The sequence below is a fragment of the Humulus lupulus genome, chromosome X (genome assembly GCF_963169125.1).
Source record: "Humulus lupulus chromosome X, drHumLupu1.1, whole genome shotgun sequence".
NCBI classification, from domain to species: Eukaryota; Viridiplantae; Streptophyta; class Magnoliopsida; order Rosales; family Cannabaceae; genus Humulus; species Humulus lupulus.
The window spans coordinates 198,565,443-198,577,097 of record NC_084802.1 but is presented as its reverse complement, the minus strand read 5'-3'; the positions used below and the strand labels follow the sequence as shown (position 1 = coordinate 198,577,097).

The 11,655-nt window shown below is 31.7% G+C and overlaps 2 protein-coding genes across 2 annotated transcripts; one reads left to right on the top strand and one right to left on the bottom strand.

Annotated features, from left to right (window-relative positions):
* The first annotated feature begins 819 nt into the window (after positions 1 to 819).
* Positions 820 to 4,150, top strand: LOC133803201 (protein WALLS ARE THIN 1-like). The gene is made up of 6 exons (XM_062241175.1): positions 820 to 1,152; positions 1,286 to 1,348; positions 1,510 to 1,626; positions 1,752 to 2,169; positions 2,934 to 3,085; positions 3,623 to 4,150. The coding sequence occupies exons 1-6, from the start codon at positions 932 to 934 to the stop codon at positions 3,813 to 3,815; spliced, it is 1,164 nt and encodes a 387-aa protein (XP_062097159.1). The 5' UTR covers positions 820 to 931; the 3' UTR covers positions 3,816 to 4,150.
* A 1,994-nt stretch (positions 4,151 to 6,144) lies between these two features.
* On the bottom strand, positions 6,145 to 11,014 carry LOC133805112 (protein NRT1/ PTR FAMILY 8.2-like). The gene is made up of 3 exons (XM_062243217.1): positions 10,829 to 11,014; positions 10,152 to 10,711; positions 6,145 to 7,087 (listed from the first exon to the last, which is right to left on the bottom strand). The coding sequence occupies exons 1-3, from the start codon at positions 10,997 to 10,999 to the stop codon at positions 6,196 to 6,198; spliced, it is 1,623 nt and encodes a 540-aa protein (XP_062099201.1). The 5' UTR covers positions 11,000 to 11,014; the 3' UTR covers positions 6,145 to 6,195.
* Between the last annotated feature and the right edge of the window lie 641 nt (positions 11,015 to 11,655).

The window sequence follows — 11,655 nt, the reverse complement described above, 5'->3', positions numbered from 1 at the left end:
GAATTTTTAAAAAACGTACAGAAGGTTACCGTCACTGTAATGAAACCTATAGTGTAAAAAATTTGGTCATGACTTATCTACCTATGTGAAAGTAGAGTGTGTTGTACCGGTACAACAAAAACGGAGTCATGTCCTCTTTTGGCATGTTGGCCCCCAAATTTTTTTATATTGCAAATTGGTCCCTAAACTAACAGAAAAATGATGAATTAACAGTGGAATACTAACATTGCCAAGAAAATCAAATTTGGAGGACTACCAACGTGCCAAAAAAAAAAATTGGATGACCAATTTACCAAAACGTATATAACTTAAGGAGATGCAATGCAAATAAGCCAACTATTTATTTGCTTCTTTGTTTTTCGGATAATCTAATGTGCATTGCGAATGGTTTGGCAACCATGCTGACCGGCTCAACCAGCTGGTTAGAGACTAATACTCTCTTAATTGGACAGATATGGCAAATTACCATTGCAACCTCAAGTTTTGAGTTATGCAACCTCAAATTACCTATTGTCACAACATAACCAATTAAATCCATTCTCTTTTCTTATTCAAAAAAAAAAAAAAAATCCACTCTCTTTTCTTTTATTTTTTCTTTCTAATTTTCTTTCCGGGGTGTATATTATATAGTGGGATGGAGGCTGTCTTGTCAGCTAAGGAGAGAGATAGAGAAGAATGTGGGAGACAACCGAAAACATTTGAAGCTTAGCAACAGTTGACATAACGTCTTTTTAGGGCCCTTTGTGGGTCATACCTTAGCACACTCGCTTTCTCGGCCCATTGAGTCATTTCCTCTCTATTTATATCACCCTACTCTCCTAGAGTTTCTCATCACTTGCCTTCTTTCTCTTCTCTCGGTTTCTTTAGTGTAATATCAGATAATTAGTTTTATATAGTTAATATTATTATTGGTTGATATCGAGCCTCATCAATGGCTGATTTAGGTTCAGCCTCCGGAAGGAGAATGTGGTGTTCGGTGCCTGAAAGGCTCCAGCTGCATGGAGCCATGTTGGCCCTGCAGTTTGGATATGCTGGGTTTCATGTTGTTTCAAGAGCTGCCCTTAATATGGGCATTAGTAAGCTCGTCTTCCCAGTTTACAGGAACATCATAGCCCTGCTTTTGCTTCTTCCTTTTGCCTATTTCTTAGAGAAGTAAACCACTAAACAAAAAGCCACTAATTAATATTATTTATCTTTGTAACACTATACCTTTTCTTATGTATATATATACATTATTCAAGTTTTTATAGTGATCGAAATGATATTTATATGTTTTTCTAATCAGGAAGGAGAGGCCTGCCATGAGCCTAAATTTTACAATACAGTTTTTCTTCCTAGCGCTTGTTGGGTATGATATACGTACTTTGTGCACATATATATTTATACATATATATATGCAATACAATTTTGAAAAAAAAATAAAAATAAACTACTGTTTGAAGATACTCTTTAATGAGTTAAATAATAAAAGTATACTTACATTTTTTATCGCATATTCTCTTCTTACAGAATAACAGCAAACCAAGGATTCTACTTACTGGGTCTAGAAAACACATCACCAACCTTTGCTTCGGCAATTCAAAACTCAGTCCCGGCCATAACTTTTCTTATGGCAGCCCTACTCCGGTGTGTAGAAATTTGCTTTTAACACAATATATATATATATATATCATAATTACCCGATAAGTTATATGCTTTCTGAGGATTTTTTTTTAATGAAATCCCAACATTTTTTTTTTTGGAATATGCAGGATTGAACAAGTGAGAATAAACAGAAAAGACGGTATATCAAAGGTGATAGGAACCATCTTCTGCGTGGCCGGAGCCTCAGTCATCACTTTATACAAGGGTCCCACTATCTACAGCCCAACTCCACCGCTACAGAGCGCCGCCGCACCATTACTACAGTCTCTTCCTTCTCTTGGAGATGCGAGCGGCAAGAACTGGACCCTGGGTTGCGTTTACCTTATAGGCCATTGCCTTTCGTGGTCCGGGTGGCTTGTTTTGCAAGCCCCGGTTCTGAAGAAGTACCCAGCGCGGCTCTCAGTTACGTCATGGACGTGCTTTTACGGTCTTATTCAGTTTGTAATTATTGCTGCCATTGTTGAGAGAGACGCTCAGGCCTGGATTTTCCATTCTGGTGGAGAAGTATTCACCATCTTCTACGCGGTGAGTTAGAATATTTAGTAAAGACTATTTACTACTCCATTGAACCACGAGTCAGCTTGGTTTAATTAAAGCCTAATTAATTATATAAATATATATATTATATGATGAGGGACTAAAACCAATATATATATATATATCAGAATCAGCTTTATCTAAAGGAAAATCTTGAGTTCTCTCAAATGTCAATATAGGACTTTATGATACCTAATGAATTTATATAAATATATATATATATATTTATATATAAATTTTTGGATAAGACACATAGATAGGAACGTGCATGTACCTATATATTTATCTCTCCCTCATTCTGGTAAGGTATGTACTATATACATGAGTGATGATTTGTCGTTTGCTAATTTACTTATTATCAGTTAAAGATGGCTGTCAGACCAAACCATGTCTTCTGAAATCAGAAAAACAAAAGGGTTTCACATTCATGTGGAAAAAAATGGAAGTGGTGACAGTATAACTAATCAGTTAGTCGGATCTGGTTGATACATGGAGAGCTGATAACTACTTATTATACTTTTATCTTTCTTCTTTTTTTCTTCTTTTTTCTTTTCAACTTTTTAGGTATTAAATGACAAAACAAGTTGTTAAGCAATAATGCATAAGAAGCAGTGTGGACCGGTGTGGTTATATACATATATGAGAACGAAACGAAAGTGTATCATATCATTATTGTAATTATTATAAAATAAAAAATTGTATTTTCTTTCTAAATATTGATATCTATAGTGATATTGGAAATAATATTGCAGGGAGTGGTGGCATCAGGGATTGCCTTCGCTGTACAGATATGGTGCATTGACAGAGGTGGCCCTGTGTTCGTCGCTGTGTATCAACCTGTTCAGACTCTAGTTGTCGCTATCATGGCCTCCATTGCCTTAGGCGAGCAGTTCTACTTAGGAGGGTAAGTGGGTCCTCTTATCATCTTTTTCATCCAATAATCTCTCTATATTATGCTTATGTATATATATGCATTATTATTTTGGGCCAAATTCCTAACAAACAAGTGCAACCCCAACCGTACGATTTGCAAATGGATGGAATATGAACACCGCCAAATCTTTAACATCACAGTCCAAGATACTGCTAGCACACTAATTAAGTTAGAGGGTTATATGTATGCATATCAGAAAATCCCTTTGTCAATATAGACCATGTGACAGGTGGTTGGGCTATTAATTATAAGGTACAGATCGAATATATATACTTGTTATGTACACGAAGTCATCCACGGGGAAGGCACATGAAAGGACCACAGATGAAGAGAAAGCGTACTTAAAAATAAATAATTATAAACTATTACAATCGATCAATAATTAATTTAATATGCAACAGAATGTTTTGGCTTCATCGCTTTATTGTATTTTATAATTAAAAGGTTTGTAGATGGTATAGCTGTTGACTCTATCTCAAATACATGAACGTGAAAACATTGGTGCAGGATCATTGGGGCGGTACTGATCATAGTGGGACTATACTTGGTGCTGTGGGGTAAAAGTGAAGAAAGGAAGTTTATTGCACTTGAAAAGGCTGCGATTCAGGCCAATCCGGAGCACACCAGCAGCAGGACACCCGCCCACATCAAGACCTCTCTCACTCAGCCACTTCTCCCATCTTCAACCGAAAATGTTTAATCATGATCAATATCTTGACCTTCCTTTAACTACTGCAGCAAACTGTGCTTTGGCTTTTTAAAATAGAAGCTCCCCTACGTACCCTATATCAGAAAGCTTTTGTGTGTCATGTATTGAGTTTTTATTTTATTTTATTTTGTCTTCCCAATATGGCTTTCTTATTAGTAGGTAAGGTTTGGAACGAGAAAAGGAAGAAAAAAAATCTCAAGGGGATGAATATGATCATTAGTGTCACTTCTGTGGACCACACAAGGCATGAAATCCCCAATGCTTTGTATGTTAATTTAAGGTTTGATTTACGAGAAAATGAGAGATTTCCCACATTTTAAATTGCCCATTACTGCTCAATTTCACTTTTTATCATCATATAACAGTCATCCCTATAGCTGTGATCACTATATATATATATAAGTTGGCCAAGCATGCACTCTTTTATTTATCATATATTTATATGTATATATATTGCATTGACTGACCATAATTATTCGGTCGGTAGGGAAGTAAAACATACTCAACCATATTATTTATCAAGGATATATATATATATATATGTATATAATTTTATCTGTTGTGTTTTACTTAAATATCTACTGACACCTATCTTGTTTAAATATTACTAAATAATATTTCTATATTTTATCAAATAATATAAAATACCATCAAAACTAATTTTAATAAGACAACAATACGTCTTTTATTTATTCGAAATTATTTTTATATTTTAGAAATTTTTTTTTATCATTTACCTAAAAATATATTTAATTTTTTTTATATAAAATATTAGAAAATGTAAAAAATATATATATATAAAGCAAATATAATAGATGGTACTATTGTCTAATTAAAATTAATTTTAACTAAAAATATATTCAAGGAGTTATTTTGTACTATTTGGTCAAATAAATAGGTATAATTAATTGAATATTATTAAAACCGTCGTACATAAAACCTTTATTTATCACTATTCACCTTAAAAAACAAATATTATTTATCACCAATCAAAGGAGAATCAAAATGATTAATTAGGCTCCTCATGAATCATGATGTGGTTCAATTCAATCAAGGCGATTAGACACGGTAATTTAAATCATATTATAAGCAGGTAAATTGTCACGTACGAAGGCTAGCAATGGGAGAAAATGCCACTAGCTAGAGTCCAATATGAGCACTGTGGATGATATCATAGTGTGCTTGCAATGGAGGAGGCAAGAAGTGACACCCCCACTATTCAATGGTGGATCCCTTTAGAATCTTGTTAATGAAACTAATTAACAAGCAAATGCATGCCATGCCATATAGGAATGATACAATAATACGCATAAAAACAAAAGTTTTTGAACTTATTGTAAGATGGATTATTATACGCTGGCCGGGCGGGAGGACTAGTATGAATAATGACACTTGCGTTTCACCAAACATGAAAGATAAACTCAACTGTTGTGCTAGCCATAAGGGTAACATGAGATAATCGACTAAGGTCCCCCTCATCATAATATGCTCTCCTCTTCTCTTAGATCATGTTTCAATAAATGATTTATCTTATTTTGTAATTGAGTTTTGTTCTATTATTTGTTTAAATTATGCATTTTAAAAAATTATTTTTTGAACTTTATATTTTGTAAAATAGTTTAAATAAAATTTTAAATTCAATTTTGATAAATAAAAACTTGAATATGACAACACAGTTATTAAATAAAATAATTGTGTGTTTTATTATGAATTGTTAGTTTGGTTAATTATTTATGATTTTAATTAAAAATAACTTTGATCAAAATCAAATTTAAATATTTATTTGAACTATTTTATACATGGTTTAAAAAATAATTTATTAAAATATAGAATTCAAATAAATAACAAGACAATATAAATTATAATCTCTTTAATAAATCATCTATTAACTATATATAGCTAGAAGAATCGTGTGCAGACAAAATTGTTAGGTAATGAACTACTTTTTAGAAAGCTAGTTAAAGATAGAGATCTTGCGAATTGAGTATCCAAAGCAGAGTCATCAATAATCATCATACCCTAAGACGAAATCATTACAGAGATTTGATTATTCAGGTAACATGATTACATAAATGCTCTCTTTAAAAAAAATTCCTCTTTATTTAGCTCAAATTGTAAATTAATTTGGCCCCCGGTTTTGCTTCCAAGTCCAAAGTAGCAGCAGACAACTATGCTCCACGGAACAATTAAAATAAACCAAATGTTAAACTTTTCAAATTGATTCAAAATATCGATCAGAAAAGAAGTCTTTTATACCTCCAAATTGCAATCGCACATCTAACAAAGAAATTAAATAATAAAAAGAGATCTAGTTCAAATATTGCAATACAATAAAATGATGAGATTTTCACGTCCCAAAAATGAAAGACTACTATTTTTTACCACTTTCTCCAAATTCAATCATAGTCAAGTCTCCAACCTTACCAATAGCCTCACTACTACTCTCAACTAAATCCTCGTTTCTCACACTATTCAACCCACTTGAACCATCCCTCCCTTTGTAATGTCGAGCCACGAAAACATACACAAAGAAATTAACTACATTAATAGCAGTCAAAACCCAATAAAAATAGTCAAGCTTACTATTATTAAGATTATTTCTAAGCCAACCCTTTTCTTCCCCACCCGTGGCTCGGTTAATGATCTTAACTAAGGCCGTACTAAGCCAACTCCCTAACCCAATCTCACTCAAGAAAATTGCACTACTAATGCTCCTCGTGCCATCAGTTGCTTCGTCGTAGAAAAACTCAAGTTGCCCTACGTAGGTGAAAACCTCGGCAGTTCCCATCAAAAAGAACTGAGGAAATAACCAAAAGACACTAAAAACAGTATTCGTTTCGGTGCGGCGCTTATGTTCGATGACTGCTGCGGAGGCCATTGCTACGATTGAGAATGATAGGCCTACTCCCATTCGCTGAAGAGATGTGATGCCGCGACGATGACCGGTTCGGTTTCGAAGAACTGGGATTATAAATTTCTCGTATATTGGAACGAGAATGAGGGCGTTGATCGCACTGAACACTGGGACCGAGCCCGCAGGAATCTTGAAGTTGGGACCAAGCTTGCGGTCCATGATCGTCGCTTGGCTGATAAAGAAGGTTGAGAATTGAGCGAATGAGATTGAAAGTGCTATCGTCGCTAACCATATGGGAAGTATTCTCACGAAGCATTTCATTTCTTCAACTTGTGTCACTGTCACAATCCTCCATCGATTTTTCAGGTCACTATCTGGCTCAGTGACCACGGCTGCCTTGTCCAGAAACCTAAAACGCCGTCGTTGCAGATACATTAATCAAATAGAGATTAATCACGGAAAATTGATAAACAAGTTCTTTTAAATTAATTATTATATGGTTAATGTAAATCGCTCTCATTAGTATTATATTCAAAAGAAAATATAAATTTCATAGTTTTGATTGAATACCAACCCAAGAAAAAATGAAAAAAAGAAAACAAAATAAACAAATATATCTTAACTCAAAAAAAGAGTTGTTAGCCCGCCTATGTTTGGATCTTAAATTTTAGTTGGAAAAATAAAATTAAGCATCTTATTTTTTCTTGTTTGGATTCAAACAAAAAAAATATTGAGAAATCTATTTTTTTTTAGATAAAATATAATTTTAACGTAGTATAATATTATTAAAATGATTACAAATACAAGAAAAAAAAATACTTAAAAAAGTCTCTACAAAAGATTAAAAAAAAAATTCCACCAATTCTTTCTTGTTATTTTCTCTCACAAAATTTTTTCTTAGTCAAATTTGAGATCCAAACAATGCTTTGTAAAATTAAGTATTTTAGTAATTTTCAGGTAGATATATATATTTAATTTTTAACATCATTTTTTAAATTCAAACCGGATATTATATAATATTTATCAAATAACAAAATCAACTGAGTCACCAAGTAATAAAAGAGTGCAACACTTTTATAAATATTAAAATAAGAGCATTTTCAATGAGTGTTCTACTTCATCCCTTAAAATACCTCTCCAAAACACTCTTTTTACTTTACCTCTAAGTTTTAGATTATATCATACATTAGCTTCTCTATATAGTTCTCTACATCATTTAAATATTATATCTTTAAACATATTTTATTAATTAAAATAAAATAAAATAATTGAAAAAGAAAAAAGAAATAATAAATATATAATAAATAGGAGAGGGAAAGTTTATAAAGAAAAATCATAATATTAAAATATTATATAAATGATATGTAAATGTAGATAATGATTAATTGAAATTTGTGCATAGCTATTATAAATATATGAATAAGGGAGTTGATAGAAGATGTTTTTGTGAGTTTTAGCTAAATATTATAGAGAACGTGTATTACAAAATACATCACCAAAACGTAATTTTTTATAATTTACGAAAAACTTTTACATTATACCATACATCAGCTTCTCTATTTTTTCTCTACATCATTTAAATATTATATTTTTTAAAAATATTTTATTCATTTTAAGAAATAAAATAATTAAATATAATAGTATCACACTCATATATATACAAAAATTTATAAAAAAAATAATAAAATATTTTTAGCTTGATGAATAGTATTTCACTACATATAGAGAAATACTATTCATTTAGGTAAAAAAAAAAAAAAGTTTACATCACCCATTAAAAGACTATTTAACTATTTTTTTTTCTATATTATAAAGAGTAAGACATTTTACCTCCTCTATTGAAGGTGCTCTAAGCTATTTTCTCTATTAATACATAAATTTATAAGATATATATTTTTCGGGGAAGGCTTACACTTTGTGAGAATGATGGAATGGGGTAAAGATAGATTGTATACGATGAGAGGAAAGATGAAATAAGAAGATGAATTAGGTGTCTATTTAAAACTTATTTGGTAAGTGGGAAGGAAGAAAAAGAGTATTAAAAATTAATAAATAATGAATAATATATTTATAATATTATCCATATTACTTTTATATTTATCATTTACTTTTAAGGGAAAAATGAAAAATATATACCAAATTTATACTTCTCTTTTTCAATCCCTCGTGCTATTAATGAATGATAATTTTTGGTGGCTCAAGTAAATTGACAATCCACACATTTTTCAACTATTTGACTCTTTCCTCCCAACAAATAAAACCTAAGTAGTGTTGAATCCATCCTTATTATAACCAATAAACCCCCCTTACCAAACAAAGGATTAGGCTACGGTTATGTAATAAACTTCTAAGGCACCAGAGACCAAATAAAATAATTTATTTATTAAGGTTTATAAATAAAAATTAAAAAGAAAAGAAAATAAATACATAACTTTTATGTTAATGATATTCATATATCTGATAATGAGATTAAAAAAGGTAATAAAATAAAGTATTTTAAAAGATACTATGTCTATTCTCACTGATTTTTTTTTTTAAAAATAAAGCTTGTATTATTATTATTTTTTAGATAATCACAAAAAGAAATTATTCTAGAATGGAACAGTATTTTTATTTTACCTTGGCCAAATTTGTGCGACATAACCGGCTGGTTACGTACTATTATAAGAGTTTTGACAGGACACGCAATAGCTTTTCCAAAGTTAAAATTTTTATTTTTCTTTTGGTATGATGGGATTTCACTATTATAAGGTGTGCTTCACAAAAGTAGTATGTTAATAATTAACAATGAACATAGATATTTTTGTGAGCAGCTTTTTAAAGTATGTCATGTTACATTTTTTTTTATTATTTACTTTTTCTCCGCGTCATGTTACATCTTGTCTATAAATATTATAATATATACATATATATATTTATATATTTTTTTCTGCCAAAGAAAATAAGACAGAGAAAACAGAGGAATGTTGAACTAAAATGTGATATTTTGTTGGTGAATGAAGTGTACTTAGTTACCAATACATTACTCTTTAATAAATAACTTGAGTTTTATGAGATAATCTGACTTATCAAATAAATTATAAATATCAATTACTTTATCTCATTTGTCAATGTAAATTCATAAATTATATTAAAAAATGATCAAAAGTAAATTATTCAATTTTTTTTAACTATTGATTTTTTTTATAAATAACTATCATTAAATTTATCTTTGGTTATTTATTTCATTTTTACAAACCTTTATTAAATAATTATATATGATTTTCATATAAGATACAAAAAATTGTATTAGAAAGCTTGTTATCTTTTTTAGAGATTTTTTCAAAAAATTATTAATTCTTATTTTTTCAAGTTTTTTTATTACAAAAATATAGTCATTGTATAATGATTTTTTATAAAATAAATAAATAAACATGGTGACCATGAAAATTAAGCTCTGAAAACGGCCCAAATAGGAAGCTAGATTTACTAACCTGTACTGTGTGGTATGACTTAGTTTTCGGGCACCAATGATATCAGACTCCTTGGTCTCAACCTCATACAGCTCAGCTCTACGGCCCACCTCTACTCCTCTATAATGGTTCCTCAAAGCGGCCACAAGGACCTGGAGAAACCGAGTGAAAGGGCTTCCCATGGGCTTTTGATATCGATAATATTGAAGCCCAATAGCCATGATGACAATGGAGCAGAAAACGAACCCAGTTGGAATTCCAAACCCCCAAACCCAGCCGAACCTGTCTTGAATGTAAACCAGAACTGTAATGGCCAAGAGTGCTCCCATGTTGATTGAGAAGAAGAACCAATTGAAGAAGGCGTATTTCTTCTGGACTTCTTCGCTATCAGCCTCGTCAAATTGGTCAGCCCCAAACGTCGAGACACAGGGCTTGATTCCCCCAGTTCCAAGGGCTATCAGTGCTAGCGCGGCATACAAGAAGTTATTCTGGCTCGACGTTGCCTTGGTGCATGGCCGCGCCGTGCATGGTGGCGGACGTAGACTATCCACTGATGCTGATAGCGTCAACAACACCATTCCCTTCGATTGAATTTATATATCAAAACAAATGAAAATATGTATGACCAAACTGTTTTTGTTTGAGTTGATAAATATATTTTAGAGAATTAATTATGTGTACTACTTGTACGTATATACCAGGGCGTAAATGCAAGAGAAGACCATGATGGTTTTGAAGCGGCCCAAGAAAGCGTCGGCTATAAAAGCTCCAAAGATTGTGAGAACATAAGCAGCTCCGATCCAATCAGTGACAATGGTAGCAGAGTCCGGAAGTGATTTTTTCATTTCGAAAACAAAGTAAGCCACCATGTTCACCGCAATCGAGAAAAAAGCTAACCTCTCTGCCACCTCATTTACTGCAAATAATGTCCAAACATAACATACATATATGTCATCTTTTTTCTAAAAGCTCTCGGGGAATTCATTTTTTTCTACTTCTTCATAAAATCCATGATCTGAGGTTAATTAGGGTTCTAGAAAATAAAACCTATAATAAATGGAGCGGCTTTCCATCCTCCAGTCGTTTTCTTTGCCGCAATTCTCCCTCGGAAATCCACGCATCCATTGCTCACCAAGCCGTTCGATAAGCTCTCCTCATCCTAATACATATAAAAAATGTCTTCATTTCTTAAACATTAGAGTAAATTATATATATATATATATGTTATGAATATACTTAATATGTAAGTACTTGATCATTACCTCCTTATGGCTAACGTCGTTGAAATCGAATCCGCCGAACTTTTCCATGGATGGTTGAACAAAGGATTTCTCATATTGATTGCCGGTTGCTGGTTCAAGTCTATCCATAGAAGAATATGATTTGAGTATTTTTTAGTGGCTAGGATAGTATAAGTGAGATTTGAGTATTTGACCATGTGTGATACTATATATGTATATCACTTTGTATTTTTTATTTTATTTTAAAAAGATACTTTGGATTTTATAATAATAATAGTATGTCC